Consider the following 16,794-nt stretch of genomic DNA (forward strand, 5'->3'; position numbering starts at 1 on the left):
TCAGTGACAGAATTCTGTAGGATATCACCTTTCTGTTGTTTCTCAGCCTTAGTTTTGTACTGTCTCTCATTTTTTTTCAGACTTCCTTCAGACTCATCATATTGTCTAAAGCTATAAACAAAGACTAAAAGGTCAGGCAAACACACTGTCTTGTATAAAAACAATTTTTTATTTTCACATGAAAACAAATTCTATTTTACTTACTACTTTGAAAAGGTATTGAGTTTGAAATGTCCTTTGTTTAGCCTCCTAGACACAGTCAAAGTGTGAATGATTTTGCTGTGGCTGTTACAGACATTTTCATGTCACACATGAAAGAGTTTACTCTCTTAATTCCCTCCCTGAGAAAAGTATGAGAATCTGATGATGGTGCAAGGAATATAAAGCCCACTGTGAGCAATGACAAGCACTAAAACAGATGTACGGTGCCTTAAGTTTCACTCAGTAAGTGCACATTAAAGCCAAGATTATGGTTTAATATTATAAGTACTAACGCCCACTAAAACTCTAAGTAAAAATGAGTTTTACTTAGAATTCAGTTCACATAACTCAGTTATTTCATTAGTCATGCAGTTTTGACACACCCATTGTAGGTAATGTATAAAAAGAGGTCTAATCTTTTTGGTGAAAAGCAGGATGAATTCAGAAAGCAAAGTGCAAAATATATGAAAGGCGATACATAAACACAGGTTAAATCCTCTCCAAACTCTCCTACACAGATTATAGTCATTACTGTTCATACCGATGCTTGATCCAGCACTGCATTTCAGAAGGCATACAAATAATTATGGGTGACAAAATCTATCTCACAATGATCCAATCGTTAACCATTGACAATATAAAAAATTACATCTGTTAGCAAAGTATTTCTTCAGCTCTTTAATTAAACTAACCCTGGGTGAAACAGTGCAAACATCTTCATTGTGTGATTTGTCCTTTGTGTCCAATTCCTGCTAAAATTCCCCAGCACATTTGGTGTTTTGTCATGAGTAACAGAAGCATGTCTGGATTATGCAACTCTTACATCTCAAGAACCGTGAAAAAATAATGTATAACGGGTATTCTTGAAAGAATATGCTCTTGATAGTAGATTTCATCTTTGATATACTGATAGGCCATGTGGCCAGAGATTAATTTCTAACCTTAGGACATGCTAATTCCACAAGGATTAGTCATACCAAAAGGTTTAATGTTCACAAGTGAGCTCTCTCCAAGGAACTGTGCACCACTTCAGTTCAATATATTGACATATCACCCACAAGTCAGGTGATATCACTTTTCAACTCCAGAATTAGATTTAGAGCTTTGAAACCTGAAATCAAATATTCTCCAGGGAAAAAAAAGAAAAGTTAAAACAATTGTTCTCATTGACAAAAAACATGATGTTTTTAATTGGAAACACCTTCAACAACTACCAACTATACTGTCTATCAGGAAAATAGAAGGCAAATATTGTAACACTTCAGGTCCTGTTCAAACTAGGTTTGTCATTAGTGTATCAGGTGAACCTTGGTTTTGACACACAGAAAATCTCTTTTTTGTAAAAAATGCTAAATTTCAAAATAAAACCCTGCCAAAGCAAAATAGCTTAGAAAGCTAAAACCATATTCATTGCAATTAAAATTATTCACAGGAAAAAAAAGAAAGACTGATTTTTAACCACACATACTGTAACACAGAAAGGAACACCAAGGCTAATTCTAAGCAGGCAAGCTAATTTTGCACATTTGAACACCTCACCTGCTTTTTTATTACAGCCCTCTAGTCTCAAATACTCATTCTACTAATCCTGCTCACTGGACACGATGGTGTAGGTGCTACAGAGATTTTTCACTATGCTCATTTTCTGCCATGGTTTTGTATCAGAGGCTTTTTGACACCTCTCACCAAGCTATGCCTTACAAGATAAGTGTGTCAGCATTACAGCAGGCAGAATTTCATCCTACATTAGCAACAATGAGAAATGCTACTACTTTGAAGCTGACAAACTAAGCTTTGGTTTGTAGCTTTGAGTAATATTTCTCCCTCTGGAAAATGTCGATTCCCAATTTCCTAGCAAAAAAAGCAGTTCCTCTAGGCATAGAAAGGTCCAAGAAAACAACACAGCTGTAATTTTCAGGACAAACAGAGGCTCACAATTCATACTTACTTCTAAACATAATATCTGAACCTAGAACAACAAAAGTTTTTTATTTCCTTCAGGCATTTAAAAAAGCAGCCTCAGAATAAACTATTCATTATTATAATTAACAGGCAATTCTGGATTCATCAGTACTATTAATTCCTGACTTTTAAACATTGGGAAGCACACTCACAATTAACTTTCACTATGCTCATTAAACTTCACACCAAATATGCCCTGAGAACAAAAACTCCTCTTACTGTATATCAAAAGGTATTCTATTACTGCAGTGTACTACATAATATTGTGCAATATCTGTGTAATATATTGACATTTAAGAGTGTGTTGTATTACACAGTACCACAGAGTTTTCTGTACAGAGATTTCTGAAATTGAGGTATATAGACATACACATCCAAGTAAATTCTAAGGCTGAGATTTTGCAGTAAGATCATCTGATGTAAGTTAACATAATTATCTAGTGTCTCTCAGAGTTACTCATCTTACTTGAGCTTCAGGACACTAAAGAAGCTTTGCAATAACATCTGCAAAATGACAATACAATGCGTATTGTACCTTTCAAGAACTGTGACGTCCATCTTGACTGGCCTGAGAGTAGTTCAACCCAAGATACTGCACAAACAACTGTATGACACCTCAAAGCACAAGCTGATGTCAGAAGAAAACTTGTATATTCAAATAAAGTTTTAATCACAATAGAAATAGTTAAAACTGTTTTCCTACTTTGTTGAAGTACATCGCTCTCAAGAAGACTGTGATTCATGTTTGATACATGTCAGTAGCATGTCATGTGGTAAAATAAGAGAAAACAGAATTTTTGAATAAAACAATAGAATATCTTCAACCATGGAACCATTTCATGCTGTATTTTTCTTTAGAAGAACATCATTCCTTCACATCCAAAACCACAAACATTAACAAAAAAGAAAATAAACAGGCAACATTTTTCTTCTATTCTCCCTCCTACCCATCACCATCCAGTGAGACTCTATTACACCAGACAACGTATTCTGACCACCATCTAGCATTAACCTGCTTCCAGATGCAGCGTCACCATTTTGAACTAATTTTACCTATTATTTTTTTCATCTTCACCCTCACCCATGTTCAGCACAGATACTCAGACCTGGAGCCCTCACTTTTGAAGGTCATTTGAGAATCCATGCTTGACCTAGAGCAAAGCAGAAGTCTTTCTGACTCATCTGTGTACCTTCGTGCCCAGAGCTGGTCTCCTGCACTCAGTGTTCGAGGCTTCAGTGACAGAGTTTCAAACTGCACATAAGTCTCTTTTGCAAGTTCAGCTTCCTTTGCAGATTTTGGTTTCAAATGAAGTTTTAAAACTTTGTAGAGTAAGAAAAATATCAAAGGTAAAACAACCACGCATGCTGCACTGCTGGCCACTATCAGAATAGAGAACTCAGAGCTGCTTTCTTCATTTAACCCATCAGTGGAGAAAACAACACACTGCTCTTTTGTAGGTGGCACGCCTTTGGGTGAGACACATGCCATATACTGAGTACTAGGTTGCAAACCATCGATTGTGACTTTGTTTTTGTTAGAATCAGTGCTGAGAGGCAACATATCTTTCTCACCATACTTGGAGTATAACACAGTCACAGCAGAATTGCCTGTGGCATTGACAGTTTTCCAAGTTAAGGTCACTCTTTGATCAGTTTCAATGATTACTCTTAGGTTCTTCACAGTAACATTTTGCTCAGCTGTACCTCCTGTATTCAATGAAGTGTCCTCAACTTTCTTGCTTAAATCTCCAACCTGCTTTTTGTTTCCATTTGTCACTGCCTTTGAAACTTTCTTTCCATCTAACATGAGCGTAGATTGCTTTTTGTCAGTAAATGTCATGCTGGTTGATCTTTCAGTGCTAACCAGAGCTGAGGTAGTCAGTGTGGTGGGAAGAGGTGTGGTTGTCCTCTCGGGTTCCAGCTTGGATTCCTCCTGAGTTGTATTCTGCCTCTCAGCCTCTGGCTTCCTCCCATACTTCTGTGGTGACACAGTTGTAGTAACTACACCAACCACTGTGACAGTCACAGCAGCTTCTGACATTCCTGCCAAGTTCTTGGCTTTACATCTGTATTCTCCTGCATCCTTGTATGAAATTCCTGTCAAGCTTATTATGGACCATCTGACACCCTCTCCAGGAGTTTCTTGAATTACTATGAGAAAATGCAAAGAGTAAAACATTATGAATGGGAAGTAAAGAGGAAGTAAACATTAGACTACTTCTTCCCTTTCCAGAAGGAATCACATGTATGAAAATTTTAAAAATTAAACACAAGCAGTCAAAAAACCACAACAACAACAATCAAAACCAAACCAAACCAAAACAAAACAAACAAAAAATTTCTAAAACAAACTATGGAATTCCCAGTCATACTCAATTATTAAATAAAAGCTCAGCTTGGGTCGAAATGGAAATAAATGTCTTGAGTAACTAGAATACAATTTGCAACTGCAAATTTCACTAAGGAAAACAAAACCACATAAAGTGAAATCAAATACCTTAAAGCTGCTATTGACTCTTAAATACAAGACCCACTGACTTCCTGTGACACTTACCATGTTACCTTTTTAAAATGCTATTGGAAATTACTTTTTTCCTAAGATATTTCAGTTCTCTGACTTTCATCAGACCTATGATAACTGCTAACTACTTGGCATTAGCAAGTAGCATTTTTTACATTTAAGTTACTACATAAGTACCTGTCATAGCAGCTAGAATGATATCAGACAATTATAGCCTTGCATAATTTGCACACAAAATACATTAATTTGGAAAATTTTGTGTTTACAGTGCTGAGTTTTAAGTCATCCAGTTATGGCCTCACTGGCTTTTTTAACATGAACATTTTTGAACAGAGGTTCCAGCAAAAAAATTCTCCTTTCTACTTTTTAGCTTCTGAGTTAGGGTCCAACTAAGCCAAACTCCATTTTCCTTTATCCTTCCCCCACTTCATCCATTTCTCTCTTCCACACACATTGTTCTTGTAACAGACCACATCCAGAATCAAAACAGTCTGCTGGGCCTGTTAAGATTGAGAACTAGACATGGTTGCCAGCTTGTCACAATACACGGTCCATTGTTACTTATTACAATGATCTCAAAGCACAAGCAACCCAACAATTTTTGTTTCTCTCATTTCCGATAAAAGAGCAGTTATACCTGTATAGTTCACTGGAATATTGTCTGATCTATTCCAAGTGAGCTGTGGTGTTGGGTACCCCGTGGCATCACAGCGTAGCAGGACATTGCTGCCCAGTGGGGAGGTGATTTTTGTTGCTGAGGTCATCACAGATGGTTTAAGACACTGCTCTAACTCAGCTCTCTGGAACAAGATTCCTGCCAGGCTCTCAGGTCCACTACATGAAACCAATGGATCAAGAAGTACAACAGAGGTGTCCACAATTTTGGAAAATTCAATTAGCTTTGAAATGCGACAGTCACAAAACCATGGGTTGTCCTGAAAACCTGAGGGAAGGAGAGAAGAGGGGAAAGAAAAAAAAATGTTGTCAGTCAATATAAAGATATTGTGATTACAGGATGACACATGACTACTACCAAATACAATCACCTATTTTGAGTCAATCTTTTCTTTTTCAACTTGTGTTTTTTGTTCACATGATTGGTGGGGGAATACTTTCAGAGGTTAGGGAGAATAGTATGAACGTTTATTAAGATAAACTTCTTCACAGAAGTTTATGGGAACATAGTGATGCGCTGGCATTACCCGTGCTTAACTTTGCTATTTATTTACCACACTTAAAACCACTTTGAAAAGATGTCTTAAGACTAATGATACATTTTCACCTGCCTGTGCCTCCTGGAAAGACAGCTTCTCAGGGCACTCTCCTCTGCTCTTAGTCCTTCTTTGGGCTCTTACAGCTTAACATCCCCTGACCCTTTTTTCAATGCTAGAGGAGAACACGATGATTTAAGGGTTTAGAGCTTACATCAGCATCTCTGCCCCTTGAGAAAAAAGGATAAAGGCTAAGGAAAAAAAGCTTTAGGCCAACAAAAATTTTATCTGGCTGTGAACTACACCAATATTGTTAGAAGCTGGCTTCACTACAGTCTCTGAAATGCATTCAAGAAAAATAGCAGAAGAATAGAAAACAGGAAGGACTACAAAACACCATAATGACTACAATATTTCTATGATAGCACACAAGAACCCTATCTCTCTTCTGTCAGAGCCAATAACATTTGTCTCTTGGTTCTAGACTATGAATTAGAAGCTTTTCCTTCTTTGTGAACTTATGATGATGGAAGAGTGTCCAGCCTTATGTTCTTTTTTGCCAGGGTTGGGATTGAGCGAGATGGTATTTCTTGTTTGAACTCAGATGTCTTATCTATATAACAGTCTCTTAAACCGTGAGCTCTACAGCACTTCAAGCTAACAAACTAAAAATGGAGCCCTATCTCTCTCTCTACAAGGCCTTTTAAGGACCAACTGTCCAGTAAAGAAATGCCACCTAAATTATTTTTACATTTTAACCCAATAACCAACCACCTGTGGTCCGCAATGTGGACTTTTCTACCTAATCACACAATAGCACCTAGACCCGTGAAGAAGAAGGACTAGCCTCCACCCTAAAACCTCCATCTTTATATATATTACTATATTCTAAAACCTTAAACTCCAAGTTTTCCACCACGTAATATTACACACTTCTATTCAAACTACACACTCATAATCCCCATTCTATCGTTCTATTCTGGGAGCCTTCTCCATAGCCTCAGGTCAAGTGCAGTGCTCTCCTGGGGGGGGTCAGTGCCTGTCAGCACAGAAAGTCTAAAATTCTCAGTGACCAGGGTTCCAACAGAAGAGAAGAGCCATTTCTGAGGAATATCTGTCTAAATCCTCAGCTGGTATTGATTACTCCACTATGCTGACTTTCATAGAGCAACAGTGGCTTCAACAGGTAAAATACAACACACCATATCACTCGGGAGTTCAAGTATTTTCTTATTGGATTAATACTTTTGAATATGCCTTTCTCATTTTCTCCAAATATTACTAATAAACAAAACTTATGGTCTGAAATAAGGGATGGTATGCAAGGACTCCTTGCTAGTGAATTTATTGATCAGTACAATAAACAGCTCATATAAGTTAAACCAATATTTAAAGAAAAAAAGAGCCCTAAACATCTGCAAATATTTTTCAGAGTGTATTGTTAAGAATTGTCAAAACAGCTATTGGAAAAATGATGGGTTGTTCTGAAAAAAAAGGCAGACGAAAGATTACATGAATAATTAACTATTTCTTCCTTTTATCATCAGACCAAGATTAGGTTATTTTAAGCACAATCGTAGTGATTGGTTAAAACTCTGGTAAACCCCAATTAATCCCTGCTCTTTAAAACAAGACTTGACCTGAAGAGATTCCATGACTTTGACATCACAATCCAATTTCACTCCTTCCAGACAGAAGAGATTTTACATATTCACTACTTATTGTTTGTGAGCACAGAGAAGTCAAATGAAAGACTACCAGCAACTTATTTTCCTCAAAAAAATCTCAAAAACCTAAAAATTTTGCCTGTGAACTTCACACATATATTCAAAAGGAGAAAAGATACTATCCAAGTGTTTTCTATATCTGGGCACATCAACTGCTTGTGCTTATAAAAATTCTGCTCAATCAAGCACATGTATGTATGCAACTATTTGTGCTCATCTTTTTAATTAGGAAAGTTTTGTAGTCAGAGACAATACTCTTGTAATTTTCTTCTTCTTCTCACTTTCTTGCAATTTTCTTCACTATGTTGAGAAATGTACTTCAGGAAAGGAAGGGGTTTATGATTGCTTTTAACCTACATGAAGCACTCAAAAGCCTTTGAAATAGAACCAAAGAATGGTTACATTAGAAAATACCTTTAAGACCATCAAGTCCAACTGCTAAGTCAACACTGGCAAGTCCTGCACTGAACCATGACCTGAGTTCCACATTTACATGTCTTTTAAATACCTCCAGGAATGGTGACTCCACCACTTCCCTGAGCCTCCTTTCAGTGAAGGAACTTTTCCTAATATATATACCTACACAGTTTTCATATTCTCCCATTGTCCTGAAGAAAAGCCAAAGACATTATCAGAAATTGACAAAATAAAAGGAATGATGAAGGAACAATGAACAGTCCTTAGACTGGATGACTGTTTAGTCCAGCCTGGGGTATAGGTTTGACCATCTGAGTGTAGGGCAAAGGAAGAATTATGTCAGTCAGCTACCTCATCTTCCCCATCCATCATGCTTCCTGATGAAACTGCCTAAAGAAGCAGGACTTAGACAAATATATATAATAAATACAGCTACACGACTTCCTTCCTTGTCCCCAAAGCACAGCCCCTCAGTTTATCTGTGTCTTGCCAATATCTGACAGTATTCACATTACTTCTAGCCATTGTAAATTACCAAGTTATATGAATTCCCAGAATGAAAAGATGAAAGCAGTATTGAGTTGGAAGCAAAATAAAACACTGAATTTCATTATACTTCAGTTAGTGTTAAAGAGAACAGAAATGTGAATGTAAACCTAGTTTCCAAACTACAAGGAGCATTATGAATTTTAACAGCTTGTGCTGTCAAGATGTTAGAAGTGAGAACAAACACTTGAAAGAATAAAGAAAAGGTTAAAAGGGGGGAAAATAAGAAAATGGAAAAGATTAGGGAGCTTTAATTAAAGAAATAATTTTATAAGAAGCAAAAATGAAAATAATTATAAATCTCTGATGGCACATGTATCTGAGGAGAGAGAATGTCTTTATAAACCCTGGATTCTTTCGTAGATATAACAAGGCAGCTTGTTGATCTGAGAAAGAAATACTAGCCAAGGCAAAACAAACATTGACAAATATTTATGCATTTTGATATACCAATGCAGTGTTATTTTAATATTAATTATTAACTATAAATTACTCTAAAACACTTTATTCTAGATTTAGCATACTTTATATTTACTCTCGCACATTTATATGTATGCTTCCACGTACAATGGCAAACTTATGTATACATGTGTCTGTGCATGCACATTTTTGTAGTCTTCACAGTAAGCAGGGTTTCCTTGGGCTGTGTCAATATGGACTTTAGCTTTGAGCAAGATTTCCTCTGTAAATCAGTAACCAGACTCAGACCATAACTTGTGTAACACACCGATTTTCAGTTGCTGCAAAATAGCAAGATGTAAAATATTCAAGTTTTGGGCTGATAGAAATATTCACCACAGCTTGGGCCAGCCTACCCCAGGCTCTTTCCAACGGAACCTACACATTTTGATCCATGGTTCTAAACAGTAAATTCCATCTCCAACACTGTATCACAGCATTTTCACCACATGGCAATTGCTACAGGAGCAGTTTCAGAAAAAGCAATATCTACCCAGTGGCTCAGCATAACAGGTGGGAGTCTGTTGGACCTGCCATATTCCAAATTTTTGGCGCCTTTGCATGCAACAGAGGTAAGATCTCGTATAACTGCCATTCTGTCAAATACTGGACACTTTTGTTCCTCTCAGTGACTCACTAGAGTCCAACATATGGAAAATGCTAATGTCATCATTCCTGCCAGAAATGTAAAATTCTGTGCAGCATAACAGTGCTGAAATGTAGCTGTGATTTGGATCAAAGTATCAGGCTACGGCTCCAGAGGTCACCAAGGGGGCCAGATGAATTCACACATTGGTCCCCCAATCATTTGTACTGTTTAATTTTCAGCTCACTCCATGGCTGTGTTTTGAGTTGTTCCAAAGGGCACTTTCCAAGACAAAGCCAGACATGGGTCCAGGGACAGCTGGCACTCCAGGGGTTGCTCCCTGAAAGGCTTATGGATGACACGACAGCAAGGGTGGCTCTCTCTATCCTGTTGTTTCCCCCAAAGCAAGTGCAGCAGGTTTTCTATCTCCAAACTATTCTGCATGTCTATCAGCCCTTCAGGCATACCCCTGCTATTTCATATTCCAAAAGCACAGATGAATGATTTCCAATGCAATTCTCACATAACTTCAGGCAGGTTAGACTGAAGGAATTCCCAGAATTACATTTGAAAGTCACTGTAGCATCCTGTAAAGGCCACAGAGAACCAAGGGCTACATCTTACAAAGTGTGGGACAGACAAGTCAGCTTTAAAGAGAGCTGGTCCTAAACTGTGTGGATGACAGCCAGAGTGAGCCACTTGGCCCAAGGGCCAGGAATCATTCCCTAACCCTCTTCCATTTAGCATAGTGCACACACAGAGGAACATCATACAGTGGGAAGTAGTTAAAAAACCCAAACCTCTTAGTACAGAGATGATGAACTGGAATAAGGAGATGCTAACAAGCCAGTCCTCTGGCAAAAGTAGCCTTTGGCTCCTTCAAGAGTCCTTGAAGTAAATATGGGGAACCTAAACTTTCTCATACAGGCAACTGCCTTGATGCTTACTCAAGACACCAAAGATAAAATTTCCTCCTGGTGTTAAAAAATATATTTGCACAAACGTAAGAGTTCAGGGCATTGCTGGTTTTGATCTTGTTAATTACATATATGTGACAATCTTGTTTTGCCAAAACCAGGAGAGAAGACAGCTCAAGCGATAATTGATTACACTAATTAGAATCTGACTGCTGTTTTCCTGTCTAAACAAAACCAGCATTCATTTACTCTAGGTTCCAGCTTCCAGCAGAGTTCTGGCTGCAGTGATCATTCCATGTAGGTACACAGGTCAGAATAAATGCTCCCACCGAGAGTAGCTGGAGCACATAGGACACTCTTGAGCATCAAAGCATGCAATTGTCGGCATCACATTTTAAGAGAAACATTTTTTAAACCTAAAAGTGTCCAAAGGGAGCCTCTAACTATGGTAGAAAATGAAAAGCAAATAAAAATACCACACAGAGCAAAAAAAAAAGCCAAACCAAACCAAAACCAAACAAACTAAAAAGCCCCTCAAAATCCAACAAAAAAAAAAAAAAATCCAAACAAAAACAACCAATCAAACAAATAAACCACAAAACCTTCACATTATATTAGAAGCTGGTTGAAGAAATGGTATGATTAGTTATGATGGCAAACAGGGAAGGTAAACTTATGAAAGATTACTATAAGAGATGGTGATTAGTTTTTCTCTATGCCCCTGCCCTGTAGGACAAGAGGTAATCAGCTTAGTTTGCAGTAAGGGAGATTGAGGTTAGATATTAGGAGAAACTTTCTCACTACCCTGATAGATAAGCACTAAAGGAGGTTACCATGGGAAGCTCTGGGGTGGTCAAGCCACAGGCTTTAAGAACAGCACTGACTTTACTGGAATGGCTCAGCTCCTCTGGATCTCTATCCCAGTAGGCTAGGTCCTTCCTGACCACATATCTCTGTGATCCCTATCTGCAGCTCAGAGGAGGAAAATATCTGTGGCATGCACTTCTTTCTCAGGCTCATAGCAAAAGGAGGGCTATCAGAAAGGAAGCACTAACACTCAGTGGAGTCTAAATAAACTTGTCAAAATAACCCATTACATAAAGAGCATTGCACTTTCTAATCTCCAGGGAAAGATGTTTTCTTATCTGCTATAGAGTTTCTTATGTAGCAAGCACTGTCTGTCTGCATTGGGATATACTCATCAGAAAACTGTGATATCAATGAAAAAAGAATCAGCTAATTCATTCACAGCTTACCGAAGGTAAATTTACTCAATGTAACACGAGGAAAATGTTACCTGGCATTTTGTATTCTCATGTGCAAATGGCTGCACAGAGCCTCCCTTAGCACCTAACAGTGAGAGAAAAAAAAGAGAAGTAATGTTCTGTTTAAACTTAGTGTGTGTTCCTCTCTGTAGACCTATTGTAGTGGTTTTGGCTTGCTAATTTGCTAACATTTGTTTAATGTACTAATTTACGTGGTGGGTTTACTGTTGGCTAAATTATTAGTGCACTTATTAGAATAATTTACTTAATTTTTTGTTGTGAGATAGGATTAGGAGGAAGGCAAAGTAGACTAAAACTTTAAAGGGTACAAAGAAAAACTTTATTAATAGAACTAAAAGAGTAATAAGGATTAGAATAAAATTTTAGGACTTTTCTCTCCCTTACTTTTTTTATTGACAAAGGAAACCAATTAATCTCTGGGACTCCCACATGAGATCATGAAGATTAGATCTAGCACAATCAGCTCCCACTTTACAGCCTACTTTAGTGTGGGGACAGGGAAAGGAGTACTAAGATGAACTTACTTTTACAGCTTTTACTCCTTTTTTTTTAATCCTGAATAAATGAAAACCCTTTAATGATGCAAGCCTACAGTTACCATGCTTATCAAGTTATGCAGCCTACTTGCATCTATTAAGTTACTTATATAAAATATTATCTGAATGCGAGTTTCAAGCTGCAGCTTCTGCTGTGAAACAAAGAAACAAAGCAGCTGGACAAATGGACACTGAATACTGGGGGGTTGGATCAAGAAATCGGAAATATTGGGCAGTACAATGCAGGACAGATCTTTACCAGTGCATGGAATTACTGCAGTAGAGACTGTAAGCTGGTTTTCCTCCCTTCCACCTGCTGCACTACAAACACATCAAAATATGGACTTATATGGAAACAGTGACAGAAAAGAACAGTATTGATAGAACTGTTCCAGCCTGGGACTGAACAAGAGAAAGAAGTTACCTGACAAGACTAGGAAGTGGAGATAAAGTGTCAGATAAAGCACAATGCCACAAACAGAACTGATACAATTACATACTAGAGAAGGGGGTCAAATTACAAAAAAAACCAGAGTAACTAAATTGTTCTTAAATACTTACCTTAAACGCTACAAAAAGTACCATGAATATATAGTGATCAGAATTCTATTCTCTCTCATATTCAATATGTAAATTGCAAAAAACTTCAGGATAATCAGTCAGCTTTAGAGTAATGCAAGATCAACAGAGGTCCCAGAGACACCAGAGTTGCCCTATTTTGAGCCACCAACACTATCTGCAGCATTGTGTCACAGGACAGGCTTTATATGAGCATCAGCTCTAGCTGCTTGCATGGCTTGGGAGCCTCTGGAAAAAAGCAGTTTCAAATGGACATGCTTACAGCTGCAAACACATACAAAGATGAGGCAAATGTCACCAGAAACACAATATAAGTCCTGTATTTGTATAGCTACTGAATGGCCTGTATTCCTGCCAACTGGATTCTCATAGGTTTTACTTCAGTTTTATAGCTTTGAGGTAACAACACACACGGAGGTCACTATCTTCATTTTACGGTTTTCTGTTACCAGTAGAAATTAAATAAATGACCACAGAGCAAACCACAAGTGACCTGGGTAAAACCCACTCTCCTGAATACTAGGCTGGTCCCCTAATTGCTCTCACTTGCAACTTAATGTTCTTTATTTTAGTATATGAATTATAAGTATTATGAAGTACATGAATATAAACTATATTTTAGTAATAAATGAGACAGGCTGTTCAACATACCCAAGATTACTCTCTGTGTCACCAGAATATCCGTGTTCTTGGACACGATAGCTCCTGAGAAGGGGGGCCAAATGTCCATGAGGTCTGATGGCAAGGTGGTCAGCTTGTTGCTGGATAAGTCCAGGTAGGTGAGGTTTCTCAGGTAGCGGCCAGCATCAGCAGGAACGCTGGTCAATTTGTTGTTGTGAAGATCGAGAGTCCGTAAATTCGGCATCTCTGCCAGGGATTCCCAAGGGAAAGTTGAAAGCAGATTACCATCCAGCCTCAGCTCATGCAATTGTTTCAAGTTATAGAAGCTGCTGATATCAATGTTGGCTACACAGTTGTAAGTCACCCACAGGTATCTGAGATCTACCAGGTAGTAAAAGGCTTCAGTCGGAATCTTTCGTATGACAGTTTTCTCTATACGAAGTTTTACAGTATCCACAGGAACATTAACAGGGATCTCATACATGTCAGGGTCATTACAGAGTACAGACCTAGAAACAGGGAAAAAAAAAAAGAGAGAGGGACATATTTGCATTTATTTATCAGAAATTTGAATTTCAGATTTAAATGCGAATGCTGTAACTTTCTGCAACACCACTACCAGAACAAAGAACATGGAAATCAAGAACTGTCCTCTGCATTTAAAAGTTGAACAAACTCCACAAACATGGAGTCTGTAAAGACAAAAAGAATACAAACCAGAACTGATCCTTTCACATGAAACTTAGGTTTGTTTTATTTTAAAGTATGTAAGCACTACCCTCTATCCACCCCTCACTCTACTGACAACTGAAAGACAAAAGCCATTGTACAAGGAATAATACATGCATGTATCTCAAGTGGGAACTGCATGCCCCCTTATTAAAATTATTAAAATTATTAAAATTCAAAACTAGGATTACTCTATTTTTTTTGTATTATGAAGATTCAAAGTACTTTCTATACTTACCTTTCAGAATAGACTGAAAATTGAAAATATACCAAAGAAAATTAAGTGCAGAAGAGCTTTCTAGCCCTCTTTTTGATGTCTATGCACAAATTACTTGCTTTATAGAGATGAAAAGAACTTTCTGCTCACAAAGATTTCAGCAAAATGAGATTTTTTTAGCATTTTCAGTTATTTTATTTCAGGAAAAAATTTCTTTAGGGTATATTGTTTGCACATACTAGCTTGAAGACTCCCCTGCCTTCAGTAAGTCTATCCTTAATTTTCTCCCCCTTTTCTCTTGATTATTCCTCTATTTTATTTTTCCCTCATGCAGCTTTAAAACAGATAGGCTGTGGCAATAAATAGCAATGATGAAGAGTTTATGTTAAATTGGCACAACAATACCAGGTCACTACATTTCAAATTAACTTCCTTAGTACGAAAAATTACATTATTTACCGCAGATTTAAAAAAAAATAAGAAACTACTGTATTTATTTAAACCAGAATCACCTTACACTAGTTAACAGTTTGTAGAAATAGAAAGGACATTGCAATAGTAGGAGTAGTCATGGAGCAGAAAGAAATTACCTCCTGCAAAAAAATGAAGATTTAGAGTAGCTATTTGCTAACTACAAAGCTATAATCACCATCTGCTCCTGTTCAGGAATGCTGCTAGCCATAGAATACTAATGTAAAATATGCCTTCATTGCAACCATGCTAGAAATAATTTGCAATGTCTGAGAATATTATCTCCAATTTCTTCAACACTTTTCCTCATAAATTGCCCTATACAATAAGTGATAAAATATATACCTTGTTCCAGTGCCATCACTTCTGCCATGGTAAACACAAGTGCATTGTGAAGGACAAAAACCATGAACTTCTTCAAGAAAACTCATTAGGAGGTAGAAGCAAATAAACAGATACATGGCTTCCTCCCAGAAGAACTGACATGAAGAAATGTGAAAGCTTTATTCCTAGGCACTCATGTGCAGTGTGCTACGAATGTGAATGCAGCCATCCATTTAGTAACAGCAGATTACAGCAGATTAGCCGAGGTCTGTAGTTGCTTAACCTTCAAATGTATTCTGAATGGCATCAGTTAAATCAGCTCGTTCTTTACTCTGTCAGAACACAGTCTGCTTCAAATCACATCCAACCATGTTTCAAGGTTGCTTTAATATGTAGATTGTAAAGTTAGTGTGTAATAAAATATCTCTTTTCTTCTCCTAAGAGGCAGTGCATATATTATACCGTCTATAAAATGTTCCAAGGTTCCTGAAGGAAATCTAGTACACCATGAGGATATTGCATGGCATTTTCTTTAATACTGAAAATTGCAAATTAATAGGAAGCCTAGATGCCAGAGCTTTTAAAAAAATCCCATAAAAATGGGGTTTTGCCAAAAATGCATACATATTTTAAATAAGTTTTACACTGCAAAGCCAAACTGCATATGTGCACACACATAATAGTTGCATCTAAATCTATACAGTCATCTTTTTCACCCTGAATAAATCCATTGCTCGTACTGACAAAAGTATTTCTTGAAAATTAAACATCAGACCTATATAAACATAAAATTGACTTAGAAGTGATGAGAAATTACCATAAATATCTACCCAGTTTTATATGCCTCCCAAGTGTGAAGCTTTAGGGTACATTTTGTCACGTTTTCAGGAATTGCTTTGCAGTCACAAGCACTAGAAACATACTACTTACAAAACAAAAGCTGTCTTTATTACAAATTAATTTGGTCTGCCAGTCAAATTTTTAAAAATACTTTAAATATGCTGAAATTCCTTCAAAATCCTAAAACCTAATAAAAGATTCTATGGGGTGTGTGTAGGTATTTTGACACCCTAATATATTCACAGAAATAGAACTTTGCAAAGCATGTCAACATGGGCACTTAGTATGCACGTATGCAGCCACAGGGAGTATCCAGAACATTTGAAGTGTGGAAAACTTTCAAACGAAGTTGGTGGAACGTACTTCATAAAAGGAATTAATATATACATATAATCTGGGGTTACTGAACCTAAGACCTTTGCAGTTCTGTCTTTCTCTGTAAGAGTCACAGTGTTCACCTTGCTACCCTTTTTTGTTTGGGACAGACATATTAGACCAATAAACCTCACTCTCAAAAACTAAAGTCTGGCAGGTTTTTTCTCCTTAACTTCTCTAAAAAGATTAATGTGACTAACACAAAACAGCTAGCTGGGAAAGATTATTATTTAAAAATAAATTGTCCAAAAGATTAATTAGCTTGAACC

The 16,794-nt window shown here is 37.2% G+C and overlaps 1 protein-coding gene across 1 annotated transcript; it reads right to left on the minus strand.

Annotated features, from left to right (window-relative positions):
* Nucleotides 1–225: 225 nt before the first annotated feature.
* On the minus strand, nucleotides 226–15,491 carry LRIT3 (leucine rich repeat, Ig-like and transmembrane domains 3). Its single transcript, XM_014878294.2, has 4 exons — nucleotides 15,332–15,491; nucleotides 13,600–14,078; nucleotides 5,322–5,627; nucleotides 226–4,314 (listed from the first exon to the last, which is right to left on the minus strand). Exons 1-4 carry the CDS (start codon nucleotides 15,445–15,447, stop codon nucleotides 3,251–3,253), a joined length of 1,965 nt encoding a protein of 654 aa, XP_014733780.1. The 5' UTR covers nucleotides 15,448–15,491; the 3' UTR covers nucleotides 226–3,250.
* Between the last annotated feature and the right edge of the window lie 1,303 nt (nucleotides 15,492–16,794).

The sequence above is a fragment of the Sturnus vulgaris genome, chromosome 4 (assembly GCF_052056855.1).
Source record: "Sturnus vulgaris isolate bStuVul1 chromosome 4, bStuVul1.hap1, whole genome shotgun sequence".
Lineage (NCBI taxonomy): Eukaryota > Metazoa > Chordata > Aves > Passeriformes > Sturnidae > Sturnus > Sturnus vulgaris.